The sequence below is a fragment of the Heterodontus francisci genome, chromosome 5, assembly GCF_036365525.1.
Source record: "Heterodontus francisci isolate sHetFra1 chromosome 5, sHetFra1.hap1, whole genome shotgun sequence".
NCBI lineage: Eukaryota > Metazoa > Chordata > Chondrichthyes > Heterodontiformes > Heterodontidae > Heterodontus > Heterodontus francisci.
In genome coordinates, this window is record NC_090375.1 from 189,932,533 (window position 1) to 189,950,424 (window position 17,892).

Below are 17,892 nucleotides of genomic sequence, written 5' to 3' on the forward strand. Positions count from 1 at the left end.
AGTTGTCTACTTCGCTTTAATGTTTTCCATGTCAAATAACATGCATTTTTTTTTCTTTCACAGCTCCAAGGGGTCAGAATGGGAAACCTGTCTGGTAAACATGTCTATCATCATACGACTACTGACCAGTCAGCCAAAGTAAGGACAGCTGCTCAACTCACTGACGTAACTTGTCTTTTTTTTTTAAGTGTCTGCACATATCTCCAGTTTTAAAATTAGCCTCCGAGTCATGTAATAGTTGGATAGGACTTTGATTCACTTTTAATCCAAATAGAAAGAACGAACTTGCGTTTATATAGCATTTTTCACAACTTCAGGATGTCCCAAAGCGCATGACGGCCAATGAAGTGTAGTCACTGTTGTAATGTGATGCGCACAGCAAGCTCCCACAAGCAGCAGTATGATAATGATCATATCATCTATTTTATTCTTTAATAACGGATAAATATTGACCAGGCATTGGGGGGATCTTCCCTGATCATCTTCAAAATAGTGGCTGTGGGATCTTTAACGTCCAGCTAACATGGCAGACAGGGCCTCAGTTTGACATCTCTTCTGAAAGATGGCACCCTCTGACAGTGCAGTACTCCTTCAATACTGCACAGGGGGTTCCAATCTGCTCGAGTCTCTGGAGTGGGACTATGACCCCACAATCTTCTGACTCCGAGCAGTGAGTGCTACCCACCGAGCCACGACTGATGCTTTTGAGTGTCACGAATGTTAGTTTCCTGGATAGTTTTGGGCAGATTAACTTACTGTGCTGAAACTGCTTCCAATTATGTATTACCACAAGATTTCCAAAGCCTCCTTACTTGGAGCTGAATGTCTGATTCATAAAACAAGGCTGCGATGTGGTAGCTGACTTGACAGATAAACAGGAAGCTATTGCGCCAGCTGCCTGCTCTGCTTTCTCCAAAGCTGCAAGTCTTTCTGTGCATGCTGGAAGTGTTCCCCCATTGTAGGCCTCTACTCTGCTTTGCTCTGCCTGCCTCCTCTAATTGGAACCTCCAAGTGTGCATGACGGCCTTCATATGAACATATGATTAGGAGCAGGAGTCGGCCACTCGGCCCTACGAGCCTGCTCCACCATTCAATGGCTGAACTGATTACTCCACATTCCCACCTACCTACGATAACCTTTCACCCCCTTGCTTACCAAGAATCTATCTACCTCTGCCTTAAAAATATTCAAAGACTCTGCTTCCACCGCCTTTTGAGGGAGAGAATTCCCAAGACTTACGACCCTCAGAGAAAAAATTTCTCCTCATCTCAGTCTTAAATGGACAACCCCTTATTTTTAAACAGTGACCCCTATTTCTAAATTCTCTCACAAGGGGAAACAATGTTTCCACATCCACCCTGTCAAGACCCATCAGGATCTTATGTTTCAATCAAGTCGCCTCTTACTCCTCTAAATTCTAGCGGATACAAGCCTAGCTTGTCCAATTTTTCTTTGTAAGACAGCCCACCCATTTCAGGTATTAGTCTAGTAAACCTTCTCTGAACTGCCTCCAACGTATTTACATCCTTCTTTAAATAAGAAGACCAGCACTGTACACAGTACTCCAGATGTGGTCTCACCAATGCCCTGTGTAGCTGAAGCATAACCTCCCTACTTTTGTATTCAATTCCCCTCACGATAAATGATAACATTAGCTTTCCTAATTATGTGCTGTACCTGCATACTAACCCTTTGTGAGTCATACACTAGGGCACCCAGATACCTCTGCATTTCAGAGCTCCGCAGTTTCTCACCATTTAGATAATATGCTTTTTTTATTCTTACTGCCAAAGTGGACAACTTCACTTGAGTATGAACTAAGGTTGCCTTCCCTTTTAGGATTCTCCTCCAGGATGTTGCTGTGAGCAAACTCAGGAGAAAAACAAAATACCACTTTTTAAAATCATTTTCTTTGAAAACTTTTTGATTAGTTTTTAAAAAAGTGGGGAGGAGGGTGGAGGCAGTCAGGGATCATTTAATCATGTAAAAGAAGAGTGTTCACTTACCAATTGGTGTGGAAAGGTGATGAGCCCTGAGGTTGGGCATGTTGAGAACAATAGATAGTGGGAGTAAGGGGGAGTGACTGTTGACCATGTAATGAAAGCTCCTGGGTTGCTGAGGGCAACCCTCATGCTAAAGCATGTTTTGTTCTAATTTAATGTTAATTGGAGCAGTCCAATTAACACAGCCAGGTCACAGGTGGGGGAGGGGGAAAAGAGGGTTTAAAAATTTACAAAGAAAAGGGGAATGCATCCGCAACCTGACCCATAGGTGCCCGTCCCTGCTTTTATGCTGCTGGATAACATACCTGTGAATGTCCCGCCCTTGAACAATGGGACACTACATTCACACATTTAAATTGGCCTTCCACAGTGTAATTAGGAGCCCGATTTTAAATGTAACAGTTGCTGGATAGGTTTTCCAGGGCTTGGGAAACCTGGCAGTGAAAGGGAGGGGAGAGCTGACGGCTTCACAAGTTCAGTGTTTTTTTTTAGAGCACTTCTAGTGGGTCAGAAGAAGCAGAAGTGCTCCTCTGGCCGTTCGAGGATGTCTTTGGCCTCCTAGCTGCTGATCGTGGCCTCTCTGCATCCTCCCTCCAGTCCTCCGTTAGCAGTCGAAGCCCTCCCTGCTTCCACCAAGCCCTGATCTCGTGCAATCTCCTCGATTTGCTGGGGACCATCCCCAAGGGTCTCCAGCTGCTTTCCAGCCTGTCCCTCCCTCTCCATAAATATCAGGCACTGTTTATCCTCTGTCTAGCATTTTCCAAGACTAGTTTGTGAGATGCTTCACCATCGGGCCAATTGTTCAAACATGTGTTTCCCATCGCAAGTTAGTAATCAAAGGCAAAACCCCAAAGAGTAGCCCCCACTGACCCAAGGACATTAAGACCAATCAAAATTCTTTCATCACTGCCTGGCAAGATCAGCTAATTCAGCATTAAGCAAGGAAACTGACTCCCAAGTGTTCCTGCTGTGTAGTGTTCAATAACACACCTGCGTGTTAATTTTAATATTAAACAAAATTGATTAACCTGTTATTATTTTTATTGCTGAGTTGCATTTGAAGTTCCAAATTGATGTTTGCCTGCACGCAGGGACGATGAACAGAGCCAGCAGTAAAGTTCAAGGCTTTGTTCTTATAATCCCGATCCAGAGTCAATTAAATGACAGCCTGTGAAAGCAGTCAACAATGAGGAACAAGTGCCTTGTGTAAATTCTATTGGTTTTAGAGGATTATTGCGACTGAAATGACTTGCCTGGTGATGCTATTAAAATAGAATTGAAGGATAAAGGCAAATTATGGCCTTTAGCTCAAGAATTTGATTTAATGCAGCCTTTATTATTTGTTTAATGTGTGTGTGTGTATATATATATATATATATTCTTTTTGAAGTTGGCAGGACAGGTTGATAAAACTATTTAGAAAAGCATGTGGGATTCAGGGCTCTTTAAATGGAGGCATATAGTACAGCAAGGAAGTTATGGTAAACCTTTATAAGTCACTAGTTAGACCTCAGCGAGATGTATTGTCTTCAATTGTGTTATTTGGAGAGACTGGAGAAGCTGGGATTGTTCTCGGAGCACAGAAGGTTAAGGGGAGGTTTAATTGAGGTGTTCAAAATTTACGAGGGGCTTTGAGTAAATGGGGAGAAATTGTTTCCACGTGCAGGGGCTTGGTAACCAAAGGACACAGCTTTAAGATAATAGACCAAAAAAAGCCAGTGTGGGGAAGATGAGAATTTGTTTTTTTACTCAGCGATGTGTTGCGATCTGGAATGTGCTGCCTGATAGGCTGGTGGAAGCAGATTCAATAGTAACATTCCAAATTTTTTTTTTTAAAAAGCAAAAAATTGCAGGATTATGAGGAGAGCAAGGGAGCAGGACTGTTTCCAAGAGCCAACACGGGCATGATGGGCTGAATGGCCTCGTCCTTCTGTGCTGTCTGAATCTATTTGCAAGCAAATTAACAACAAAAAAAGTTGTCACATTCTCTATATTTTTCAAGCAGAGGCACAGAAATATAACCTGGTGACAACAGCTGTTAGATATGTCCTGGTTCATTGCTTTCAAAGAGCAGAATTCTTTGCTTTGCAGTTAATGCAGAGATGTTAATATCTATAAAAAGATCAGTGCAGCTTTCAAACACATTTAAAAGTAGAGCTAGGCCATCCATGGGCGATGTACTTCGGCGGTAGAAATCTGGAAAACTTTTTTTTCCCCCCCACACCACCCTAAAAACTGTTGACTCTGGGGATCGCTTGAAAATATCAAAATGGAGATTGCTGGAAATTTATTAGGCGAGAGTATTCAGGGTTATGGAGGCAAGGTGGTAGATGAAGTTACGATACAGATCAACGATAATTTAGTTGAATGGTGGAACCGGGTAGAGGGGCTGAAAGGCCTACTCCTGTTCTTAGCATCCGAACTGTTAAGATAACTTGAGGTATTCATGTTCTCTTAGATATCAACACTGTTCTTTGGTTCTATTCAGTGTACATTTTTATATGCAAGTTACTATAGTTGTTGGCACTTGAATGTTCTGTCTGGTTGGAGAAACTCCAACTTGTAGGAGTGATTGAAAGTTCTTGATGCATTGTGTTGCAAATTGGAAGTGACAGAGATCCACACCCTGTGATCAAGTGTACTTAATTGGGCGGGAACGTGGAAGAGAGCCTCCTGAAACTAGCAGCAAAGTTTTCTGTCTGTGTTTCTTTCTCTCTCTCTCTCTCTGCTTTGCTGCTCCGAGTAACATGAAGAACCATGAGAAAGAAACTACGATTTTTGCAGATGAGCTATTGAGGTGTGAGAACTTTAGGTAATTTAGCTGCAGAGGCCATTGAGTAATAAACACAAAATGGTGGAAATACTCAGCATCTACGGAGAGTGAACTAGAGTTCACGTTTCAGGTAAGTGAACTTTCATCAGAACGGAGAAAAGTTGAAAGGTAACTGGTTTTAAGCAAGTCCAGAGGCAGGAAAAGGGGAGGCAAGAACAAAACGTAAGGTCTGTGATAGATTGGCAGGGAGGAGAGATTAAATGGCACAAGGGAATGGTAATGGGCTGAGTAAAGAGACAACAGGTCTAGAGGAGCCCTGAATGACCACAGCAGAATCATTGCCAACAGCTGCTGTCTGAAAAACTGGGAGCTGTGGTTATGATCTGAATTGAATAATGTTGCTTTAAATGGGTAGTGTCGCTGCCTGGGGGTGGGGGTGAGGGGTTTTAGCAGGCTTTGTCCCCCCCAGGGGGCCTCCAGCACTGTAAACTCTTGTAATGAGGATTTTTTTAAAGAAACTTGTATTGTGGTGATACCAACCCTTTTAAATGAATGCACGGAAGTAATTCATTGAGTCGGTCATTACTGCAAAATTTGTATTAATTTTGAAATGGAGGTTTTATAGTATTTAATTGAAAGAGCCACAGCTAATATTCCATCTAGTTTCCTCTTAGGAAATAAATATAAATTGCGAATTATGAGTTTGCTTGCGTGTGGGAGGAGCGTTTTCCATGGTGCTACGTGTAAGAAGCCTGCTCTTTATAAACAGGCTTACGATTTTTGCCATGTATAAGCAGACAGGAAATCTTCCCACTGTCCTCGTTTTGTTTTTGATGAGATTTGCATGGTTTCAGTTTATAGAGGTTGTAATGTCACAGTTATTTTTCAATTGCCCAAGATGTAAGATAGAATCATAGAATGGTTACAGCACAGATGGAGGCCATTCGGCCCATAATGTCCATGCTGGCTCTCCAAGAGCAAATCAACTGGCCTCACTCCCCCATCTTTTTCCCCATAACCCTCAAACTTTTTTTCTCATCAGGTGCTTATCCGATTCTCTTTTGAAAGCCGTAATTGAATCTGCCTCCGCCACACTCTCAGGCAGTGCATTCCAGATCCTAACAGCACGCTGCCTAAAATAACTTTTCCTCATTCTTTTGCCATTCACCTTATATCGGTGTCCTCTGGTTCTTTACCCTTCCACCAATGGGAACAGTTTCATCCTATCTACCCGTGTGTGTTTTGTTAAATAACTAGTGTTACGACCGACTGCTCCAGTCAAAGCCCCCAATCAAAATATACGATTCTGATTGTGGGTGGGAGAAACACACTGTTAATTCAGTCCCGTTGCTCCACAGAACGCCTAACATATCATTTAAAACTTTCCAAATTAAAGAAAGATCCAGCCAAATTGTACCATCTATTAACCCCCGAATGAGGCTAACCAAACCAGGTATCTTTAAATCAACAAATTAACTCTTCAATTAGAAGAACTAAATTCTTAAACACTATGAAGATATACACAACATTTAAAAAAGAAAAAATTAGTCCTTGCAAATTTACAGTCCAATGTTGCTTGAAGTCCTCACAGAATGTTGCTTGAAGTCCTCAGCCATCCGATGGGGGGAGAAAAAGTTCTTCCACAGTAGAACAGTCTGTAGTCTAACTCCAGTAGTAGGTGATGCTTTCCTTCTTCGGCGATGGATTTCAACAATTAACAACCTGCAAACACTTTCATTAGAATTAATCTGACTTTAGAGTTTTTGACTGATAAAAAATTGTCGCAGTCTAACTTTGTTTCCTTCAGTTTAAATTACCAGAGATCTCTGTTTTGTCTTGACATTTTTAGAATTTTGAGAAGTATTAATTAAACAGACTAAAATCCTATTCCTTCAGTTTAAATGGTTGAGAGTTCTTTTTCCAGGTGCTGTCACCACAGCTGTCAGTCTGTGTGTCCTCTGTGTCTCTCTTCTGTTAGAACAAACTGTCTTCAACTAAAAAGCCAGTTCAAAATTGCATGGTAACAAATATATTGTTTAATACTCACTCCCAGTAGATGTATCTATGGTAACGAGAATGCACCCTTTGAATCGCAGTCTCCAAATGGCTGTTTCTAAGGCAAAGAAAATGCACCTTCCTATAACTCCTGTGGCTTACTGGTTCTTAAAGCAATATTAATCCTTTGCAGGCCTTAAAGGCAAACCGCATATTCCCGAAAAAAAAAACGACAGGACCATGACACTAGATACAATCCAACAAGGACAAAAGGTAGGGGAACCAAAACAGGCTCCTTGGATGATGAGAGAGGTAGAGATTACGATAAAACAAACAAAGAGGCTGTATGATGCATGTCAGGTGAATTCTTCAAGTGAGAACCAGGCCATATACAATAAATTGAGAGAATGAGAATAGAATGGCAGTCAACAAAAGGGAACCCAAAAATCTTCTCCCAACATGTAAATAGTAAGAGGTGAAGTGGGCCTATTAGAAACAAAGAGGGTGATATATGCATAGAGGCAAAGGGCAAATCTAGAATACTTAATGAATACTTTGTGTCGGTGTTTACTAAGGAAGAGGAATCTGACAAAATATCAGTAGAAGTGGATAGGGTAGAGGCAATGGAGAGCGGAAAAACTGAGAGGGAGGAGGTACTGGAAAGCCTGGCTCTGCATAGGATGGATAAGTCACCTGGTCCGGATGGTTTGCATCCCAGGTTGCTAAAGGAAGTGGGAGTAGAGATAGTGGAAGGGCTTGCCATAATCTTCCAATCTTCCCTAGATATTCGGGAGGTGCCAGAGGATTGGAGCTGTGACACCCTTATTCAAGAAAGAGTGCAAGGACAGTCCTGGCAACTACAGGCCCATTAGTTTAACATCAGTGGTGGGTAAGGTTTTACAGAAAAAAATCAACAGGCACTTTGAAGAGGTTTGAGTTAATTAAGGATAGCCAGCACAGATTTGTAAAAGGCAGATCATGCTTGACTAATCTAATTGGAATTGTTTGACGACATAACAGAGAAGGGAATGTGGTGGATGATGTTTATTTGGATTTTAAGCAAGTGTTTAATGAAGTGCCACATAAAGGGCTAGTTAACAAAATTGTGGTTCGTGGATTAGGAGGGTAAGTGTTCAATTGGATTAAAAATTGGCGTAAGAACAGAATGCAGCAAATTGTGGTAAATGGTTTTTTAGACTGGAGGATGGTAGACAGTGGTATTTCCCAAAGGTCAGTGTTCGGACCACTGCTTTTTGCTATTTATAAATGACTTGGATATTGGAATACAGGGCAGAATTTCAAAATTTGCCAAGGAGGAGTGGTGAATAGTGAGCGTGATACAATCTGCAAGCAATGGGACATAGATAGGCTAGCAGAATGGGCAGAGAGGTGGCAGATGGAATTTAATACAGACAAGTGTGAGGTGATTCATTTTGGCAGAAGGGATAGGGAGAGGCAATATACATTTAATGGCACAGTTCTTAAAAAGTGTGCAGGGACAGAGGGACCTGGGGATACATGTGCATCAATCCTTGAAGGTGGCAGGACATATTGAGAGAGTATGCAAAGCAATTGGGATCTTGGACTTCATAAATAGAGGCATTGAGTACAAAAGCAGGCAAGTTATGCTGAAACTCTATAAAGCTCTGATTAGGCCCCAACTAGAGTATTGTGTCCCATTGTGGTCACCATGCTTTTGGAAGGATGTGAGGGTCTTTGTGAGGTTGCAGAGGAGATTTGCAAGAATGGTTCCAGGGATGGGGGATTTGTTACAACGTTAGGTTGGAAAAGTTGGAACTGTTCGACCTGGAGCAAAGGAGATTGAGGGGAGATTTAACAGAAGTGTCCAAGATTATGACAGGCTTAGATAAATTAGAGAAGGATAAACTATTCCCATGAACTGATGGGCTTAGGGGACACAGAATGAAGATTTTGGGCAAGAGATGCAGGGGGAATCTGAGGAAGAACTTTTTTACATAGCGAGTGGTAATGACCTGGAACTCGCTGCCCACAAGGGTGGTGGAAGTTGAGACAATCAATGATTTCAAAAGGAAATTGGGTGGGCACTTGAAGGAAATAAATTGCAAGGCGAGGGGATCGAGCGGGGGAGTGGAACTGACTACATTGCTCTGTGGAGAGCCAGCATGGACTTGATGGACCGAATGGCCCCCTTCTATGCCATAAACGACTTTGACTCTATTACCTGTTGGGTGATGCTTTAGCTGACCCTGGGCTACCACAAATCCAGTGGCTGCTTGCTTGTGTGTCCTGCTGGCATCTTCACGATCAATGCAGAACAAAGCAATCCCACCAAAAATTTAAATCTGTGGACATTGGAAATCTGGAATATCAACAAAAAAATATTTGAAATGGACGACTGGTCAACAGCATTTGAGAAACAAAAGATGTGTTCAAATGTTCAGCTGTAACCCTTCACCAATTCCTGAAATGTATCAAAAAGATAAAACATGGCTTTAGATAACGCCTTTCACTATAATAATATGTCCCAAAGTGCTTTATAGCCAATGAAGTACTTTAAAAGTGTAGTCACTATTGTAATGTAAGAAATGTGCAACCAGTTTGTGCACAGCAAGCTTCCACAAACAGCAATGTTATAAAGACCAGATAATCTATGTTTGTGATGTTGTTCGATAAATATTGGCCAGGACACTGGGGATAACTCCCCTGCTCTTCTTAGAATACTGCAATGGGATCTTTTGCATCCACCTCTGAGGGCAGTCGAGGTTTCGGCTTAATTTCTCACCTGAAAGATAGCACCTCCAACAGTGCAGCACTCCCTCAGTACTGGCACTGGGAGTATCGGCCTGGATTTTTATGCTCCAGTCCTGGAGTGGGACTTGAATCCACAATCTTCTGACTCAGACAAGTGTGCTACCAACTGAGCCACAGCTGTCAAAGCCCATCACAAATTCCCTGAGTGAACACTATATGTAGCCTACAACAAGATATCTGATGCAGAAAATGTTTATTCGGCCGCACTTCACAAACCTGAACTTCCTCCGCTTAGAAGGAAAAAGCATGGGATCACCATCACTTCCAAGGCTTCCCCCCCTCCCCCCCCAAGTCACACACCATGCTGACTTGGACATACATTGCCGTTCCTTCTCTTGTCGTTGGGGCAAAATCCTAACCGCTTTGTGGGGCACCTTCGATGCCCAGACTGCAGTGGTTCAAGATGGCAGCTTACCACCACCACCTTCTCAGGTTAACTAGGGGCAGGCAATAAATACTAGCAATGTTTGCAATGTCCACATCCCCAGAATAAATTATTAAAAACTCCCCTCGATGGAATCTAATTTAAATAGAAGTTTGTCCAAAGTGGAGCAGATTTGGAGACCAGGAAGACAAATCTGTTAAATAATCTGGAAGAGCAAAAATTATTCAAAATAACTGGCCATTCAGGACACTTCAGGTTAAGTTTTATTTTAAAGAAAAATACTCTGCATGACATTAATGCTGATTTTTGATTGGCACTTTTTGGTTTAACTGTGAAGGCACCTTTTCCTTTGATCTTGTTTTGTGCCAATATGACTTCAAAGGGGAGAAAAAGATGTAATCAGGTTTTTGTCTAGGCTCTTGCATGTTTTTCTACCTCACTCTTCTGCTCTCTGTTCAGTCACACATGGAGCTTTTTAGCTTGGTCATGTAGTCTAAAGTTACTGAAGAGAATGATTAAGTCTGTATTACACAGTGAGAAATATTGTAATTTAGGTAAATCTGCTTTTCTTTAATAACTAATAAACCTGATCTCAGCTTGAATCATATAGCTGTCAGCATGAAATTTTACCATTCTGTCGGTTCTAGGATTTTCGTTATTTTTTTATTTCCTTCAGGATGTGGGAGGCCCTGACAAAGCTGCATTTATTGCTCATCTCATGTGATCCTGGTGAAGTAGTGGTCGACCATCTTGAACCTTGGAGTTCTTGTGCTGATAGTGTTTTCACGGTTGTGTTAAGGGGAAAATCCAAGATACTGATCCGGCAACAGTGCATGTCCAAGGCAGGATGGTCTGTACCTCAAATGGGAGGCTGTTTCCACACTGCTGTTGTCTTCCTTGAGGCTAGAGGTTGCAGAATTGGGAGATCCTGTTGAAGTAAGACTGGAGATTTGCTATCCGTTTAGTTTAGTTTAGAGGTACAGCACTGAAACAGGCCCTTCGGCCCACCGGGTCTGTGCCGACCATCAACCACCCATTTATACTAATCCTACTCTAATTCCATATTCCTACCACATCCCCACCTGTCCCTATATTTCCCTACCACCTACCCATACTAGGGGCAATTTATAATGGCCAATTAACCTATCAACCTGCAAGTCTTTGGCATGTGGGAGGAAACCGGAGCACCCGGAGGAAACCCACGCAGACACAGGGAGAACTTGCAAACTCCACGCAGGCAGTACCCAGAATTAAACCCGGGTTGCTGGAGCTGTGAGGCTGCGGTGCTAACCACTGCGCCACTGTGCCGCCCATTCCTAAGTCCCGTTCGTCCATCATCCCCCGTGCTCGCTGACCTACGTGGGCTCCCAATTAAGCAACACCTCGCTTTAAAATTCTTCTTGTTTTCAAATCTCTCCACAGCTTTGCTATCTTTGTAACCTACTCCAGCCCCTCAACCCTTCGGGATCTCTGCGCTCCTCCAATTCTGGCCTCTTGCGCATCCCCAATTTTAATCCCTCCACCACTGATGGCTGTGCCTTCAGTTGCCTGGTCCATAAGCTCTGGAATTCCCTCCCTAAACCTGGCCTTCAAGATGCTGCTTAAACTCTTTGCCCAAGTGTTACAATCTGGTCAGAAGGGCTTCCCTCTTTTGTTTGACCACAACAGGTTTAGTTCTTTTTAAACTGGATGTAAATACCAATTCATTGAGTGTTTAACTATTTATATGCTAGGATCGTAACAAGAACCAAAGAAAGAGGTCAGCTTTATTGTACCTAAACTGATCTGAGTAAAAATAATAAACTACCCTCCCACTTTTGCGCACACACACACAAATAGGTTACAGAGTGGGGAACGGTAGATTGGTCGAGTTAGAGACCAGAGAGAAAAGGATATACAGTCTGTGGAGTTTGATGATTTGGCTGGCTTCTAGCTGAATTTGGTGGTCCCAAGCCTTCCAGTTTGAAGTGATAGATGACTGATTCAGTGGGTCTCTTGGAAACAGCGATGCAGATGATTTCCTTCAAGGGGTCTCTGGTTGCAGCCAGAGTATGCAGCGGTGGTCAGTCAGCAGACAGGGTTTGAAACTTGTAAGCTGCAATAGAGAGAGAGAGAAAAGAGGGATACCCAGTTGGGTCTGCACTTGTCAGAGTCCAGATGCTTGTCAGCCCGCTGAAAAGAAATACCAGCTTAAAACACAGGTTGTGTGGGGAGGGGGGGGAGAGGGCTTGTTACTTGACAGTCACCTAGTGATTCAAGCATGATAGTTAGCGTATTTCTTCTACCTAAAACAGTCCATGTCTGGGGATTCCTTGAACAGAGGCCCAACCAGTCCCCATCCACCACCATCCTCCTCCGCCTGGCTGAACTTGTTCTCACATTGAACAACTTCTCCTTCAACTCCACTCACTTCCTTCAAGTAAAAGGTGTTGCTATGGGTACCTGCATGGGTCCTAGTTATGCCTGTCTTTTTGTGGGATATGTCGAGCATTCTTTGTTCCAGTCCTACTCAGGCCCCCTCCCCCAACTCTTTTTTTTTTCCCGGTACATTGATGACTGTATCTGTGCGGTTCTTGCTCCTGCCCCGAACTGGAAAACTTTATCAACTTTGCTTCCAATTTCCACCCTTCTCTCACCTTTACATGGTCCATCTCTGACACTTCCCTTCCCTTCCTCGACTTCTCTGTCTCCATCTCTGGGGATAGGTTGTCTACTAATATCCATTATAAGCCCACCGACTCCCACAGCTATCTCAACTACACTTCTTCACACCCTACCTCCTGTAAGGACTCCATTCCATTCTCCCAGTTTCTCCGTCTCCGACGCATCTGCTCTGATGATGCTACCTTCCATGACGGTGCTTCTGATATGACCTCCTTTTTCCTCAACCGAGGATTTCCCCCCCCACTATTGTTGACAGGGCCCTCAACCGTGTCCGGCCCATTTCCCGCACCTCTACCCTCACCCCTTCCCCTCCCTCCCAGAACCGTGACAGGGTTCCCCTTGTCCTCACTTTCCACCCCATCAGCCTCCATATCCAAAGGATCATCCTCCACCATTTCCGCCACCTCCAGCGTGATGCCACTACCAAACGCATCTTCCCCTCCCTTCCCCTGTCAGCATTCCGAAGGGATTGTTCCCTCCGCGACACCCTGGTCCACTCCTCCATTACCCCGCCACCTCGCCCCCATCCCGTGGCACCTTCCCCTGCAATCGCAGGAGGTGTAATACCTGCCCATTTACCTCCTCTCTCCTCACTATCCCAGGCCCCAAACACTCCTTTCAGGTGAAGCAGCGATTTACTTGTACTTCATTCGCTGCTCACAATGTGGTCTCCTCTACATTGGGGAGACGAAACGCAGACTGGGTGACCGCTTTGCGGAACACCTCTGCTTGCGGACTGAGCGGGACCCTAAGCTTCCGGTTGCTTACCATTTCAACATTCCCCCCTGCTCTCATGCTCACATCTCTGTCCTGGGATTGCTACAGTGTTCTAGTGAACATCAACGCAAGCTCGAGGAACAGCATCTCATTTTCTGATTAGGCACACTACAGCCTGTCAGACTGAACATTGAGTTCAATAATTTCAGAGCATGACGGGCCCCCCATTTTACTTTTATTTTTAGTTATTTTTTTCTTTTTTACATTTTTTACAATTTTTTAAAATGTTTATTTCATTTCATAGTTTGTTCAGTTTGCTTACCCACTGTTTTTTTTTTCATGTTTGTACTTGCTGCTGTTCAATCATCAGTCTGTTAACACCCTATCTGTACTAATCCTTTGTCTTTCAACACACCATTAATGTTTGCCTTTGCTCCATGACCTTTGGTCAGCTGTGTGGCTTTGTCCAATCTACACCTCCTTTGTTATCTCTTGCCCCACCCCCGGCTCACTTGCTTATAACCTTTGACATTTCTAATATTTGCCAGTTCCAAAGAAAGAAACGTTAACTCTGCTTCTCTTTTTCCACAGATGCTGCCAGACCTGCTGAGTGGTTCCAGCATTTCTTGTTTTTATTTCAGATTTCCAGCATCCGCAGTATTTTGCTTTTATTTCTGGGGATTCCTTTCTCACAACCAGGGTCCCGTTGTTCAAGTGATAGTCTTGATGCCTTGCTGATGGGAGCAGGCAGTTCAGTTCCCTTAAATTTCCCAGGTCTTGGTTCTTGTTGGGACGGGCCAGGCTCTGCGTCTCCACCTCACAGGCCTTGCAATGTAGGATACAGTGTTGCAAATTAGGTGGCCTATTAAGCTGTTAGCAAAGTCACCTTTTATCTGTTCCTTTTTAATTTCTTTTTTTAAAAAAACAAATAAATTCAGATCTTCAGTCAGTGGATGAAAAAATTATCATTCAACATAGCACATTGGTGTAACACCACGTTTTTGGCCATCTGCCTTAACATCCCCTCATGTCTCAGTGTCAAATTTTGTTTTATAATGCTCCTTCCAAGCATCTTAAAACACTTTGAGATTAGAGGTGCAAGTTGTTGCTGCGATGCATTCTTATAGCGTATGTACTGCAACCACGTTTCACTACTACTGGAGGGGCACCAATCAAGCAGACTGATTTGTCCCGGATGGTGGCATGCATCTTTGCCATACCCATCCAAGTGGGTGGCGAGTCTTTGTCCCACTCCTCACGTGAACCTTGTAGATGGTGGAGAGACTTTAAAAACAATGTTTTGCTGCCTAGTGTTGTCAGGAAATGAAATGCCTTAGCAGAAACAGCAATAGGAGCAGCATTCGTAATAGATGTTACGTTGATAAGTATTTAGCAAAAAAGTGTATGGGGAAAGAGCAGGAGAATGGGACCAGGTGATTATCCCAGTCTACTTGTGCTGGCCGTCAAGAATTAATGTGGGGGACCCTGGGCTGAGACCGGGGCAGTTGGCTAATTGGCTGCCTTTTGTACTTGTATCAATCTAAGTAGGTGGGAACCTTTTTTTATTTTAAAAGTCCAAGTTCTGCCATTGCTGTAACTGTGAAAACTTTTCTTGCAGTCGTAACATCAGTGTGGGTTTAATCTTGTGTGAAGGCTGTAGAAAACTCATGAAAAAGGACTGTTTTGCAATGGCAATGCAGTAAAAAGAAATCTGTGTCCTCTGAACAGCTTCTTTGAATCGGGAAGTAAATTGGCCTGCGGGGAGCAGATCAATGCCAGTGTAGATTGTAAAGTATGTCAAGACTGCAGGGTGCAAAACCAGCATGCAGCCCTGCTAGATCTAAATGAGATTATCTACCACCTGAGGTGATTTTGAGTAGTTCTGCCTGAGATGTTAAGTGCAGTTTCCATGTTGATGCAAAGTCTTCACAGTGGCTAGCACCGCAGCCTCACAACTCCAGTGACCCGGGTTCGATTCTGGGTACTGCCTGTGCGGAGTTTGCAAGTTCTCCCTGTGACCGCGTGGGTTTCCGTCGGGTGCTCCGGTTTCCTCCCACAGCCAAAGACTTGCAGGTTGATAGGTAAATTGGCCATTGTAAATTGCGCCTAGTGTAGGTAGGTGGTAGGAGAATTGTGCGGATGTGGTATGGGATTAATGTAGGATTAGTATAAAATGGGTGGTTGTTGGTCAGCACAGACCCGGTGGGCCAAAGGGCCTGTTTCAGTGTTGTATAAATAAGAAAAAAGAAATCCAGCCTAAAATGTGGTTAAGCAAAAGGCCGGCGTCAGCTGTATGTGAGCACCTCTTTAAAAAGTCGCCATTTATAATGTGCGGGTTGTGTGACTCTCATGGATTAGACACAAGATATTTAGCTCAAAATCGCATAGGTGAATGTCCGATGGCGCCCCTTGTGGCTGCTGTGACTAATCACACCAGTGTTTGCATCAGAAGAGGCCACACATAGGCTCCTGGTCTAGCAATGCCTCGAAATTAAACATTCGTGTGCTTGTGTTCAAATCCCTCCATGGCCTCAACTGAACCCTGTCTCTAACATTGTCTAGCCCTCCGAGGAACACTGAGAGCCGACATGATTGATTCCAAATGTGGCCAGGATTCCTCTGTGTGCATGACAGCGGTTTCTGACCCACACTACTACAACAACTTGCATTTCTACAGCGCCTTTAATGTAGAAAAAATGTTCCAAGGTCGTTCACCGCAACCCAGTAGAGATATTAGGATGGGTGACCAAAAGCTTGGTCAAAGAGGTAGGTTGAAGGAGAGCGAGGCGGAGAGATTTAGGGAGGGAATTCCAGAGCTTAGGGCCCAAGCAGCTGAAGGCACAGTCGCCAATAGTGGAGTGTTGAAAAGCAAGGATGCGCAATAAGTCAGAATCAGAGGAGCGCAGAGATGTCAGAGGGTTGTGGGGCTGGAGGAGGTTACAGAGGTGGGGAGGGGCGAAGCTGTGGAGAAGTTTGAAAACGGGTGTGATAGCACTGCCTGTGGGCCTGAATTATTTCAATGCAGTCCCAGCACAAATTTAACACAGTCCCTGTGGCAATGCCCCACCCCTTGCACTCCTGTTTTCGGGTGTGATGCCTTTCTAGGCTATTAATTGGCCGGAAGAAAGGAAGCTTTGTTCTGCAATTAGCCAGTGTTAACCTAATCAGGGAGTTTCTTCATGTTCACAGTGCATGATGAAAGTGGCACAAATGTTTCATTTCTCAATGCTGACAGCCGATACCTTGAATGTTGTTTTAAATCAATCCCCACTGTAAGTTTAAATGAGATTTGGGGGGGGGGGGGGGGGGGGGGTGAAGGAGGTTGGTGTTTAGAATCCCACTGAGGAAACAATGGCAATATCTGAATAACAATCTGTTTGCAGAATTTCTTGTGCTGCACATCAATGTCATACTCTCCGTAGCAGTGAAACGACAGTGAGACTGATCTTGCTGGAAAGGGGCATTTTGTGATTGACGATGCTAGTTAGAGTTTTTCCCTCAACGTTCAGCTCGGATATAATTTGCACCAGGGCATCGAGAGGAACAAGGCATCTGGAAACTCAGTAAAGCGATGGGAGCAACACTCTCTCTCCTTAAGCAGTGAGATTTAAGGATTGAGAGAAACAGGAATGACTGAGAAGGAAATCGGGTGAATTAGATACAGCTCAGTTACAGAAAGAGAACAAAAGATTGAATTGAGATAGAGGGAGGAAATAGCAAAGAAAAAAAAAATCAAGCGGTTTTAAAATCTCAAAGAAGAATTTACAGCATGCAGCAGTGAGATTGAACGGTTTAAATTGTCCCCATTCCGGCCCAGAGAGTTTGCTTGGCACTGCATTATCCAAACCATTATCACATCGTTAAACGGTAGCTAAGATACTAAGTAGGAACCCTAACGTTCCGCAGTGAGCTTAATGGGAAATTAATGCATAAATGCAGCAAGCTCTTAAAAATAACAAGGAGGTTAAGGATCAGACGCCATTTGCACGAAGCAAGTGGTGTAAATTGACCAGAAAGTTCTTGAGATTCACAATTCACAGCAAATCTCTTCATCCCAGGCCCACAGGCAGTGCTACCCATGCCATCATGCCCGTTTTCAAATCCCTCTGTGGCTTCACCCCTTCCTATCTCTGCTGCTCGATTTTCACGTAAGGGCGGCTAGTTTTTTCAGCCGGAGCCGACATGATGGGCTCAATGGCCGCCTCCTTCTATGCCATAACTTTTCTATAGTTCGACTGTAAAATTGTTAGTTTTCCAGCAAGATTTTATTCCATTAATCCTGTGCCAACGTTAAAGAAACAAGAGGCATAGGAGAAAAATGCATGTCTCAGTAATAATGATCTTCCAATTTTTTTTATTCGTTCATGGGATGTGGGCGTCACTGGCTGAGCCAGAATTTATTGCCCATCCCTAATTGCCCTAGGCTTGCTAGGCTATTTCAGAGGGCATTTAAGAGTCAACTGTGGCTGAGAGTCTGGAGTCACATGTCAACCAGACCCGGTAAGGACAGCAGATTTCCTTTCCTAAAGGACACGAGTGAACCAGATGGGTTTTTACAAAA

The 17,892-nt window shown here is 43.7% G+C and overlaps 1 protein-coding gene across 1 annotated transcript in view; it reads left to right on the plus strand.

Moving 5' to 3' along the window:
• LOC137370193 (myelin basic protein-like) overlaps positions 1-17,892 on the plus strand; it is a 221,453-nt gene that overhangs the window by 44,055 nt on the left and 159,506 nt on the right. The window contains exon 2 of the mRNA XM_068032487.1: positions 64-138. Within this exon, the coding sequence (XP_067888588.1) occupies positions 64-138 (75 nt within the window). The remainder of the gene's footprint in view (positions 1-63; positions 139-17,892) is intronic.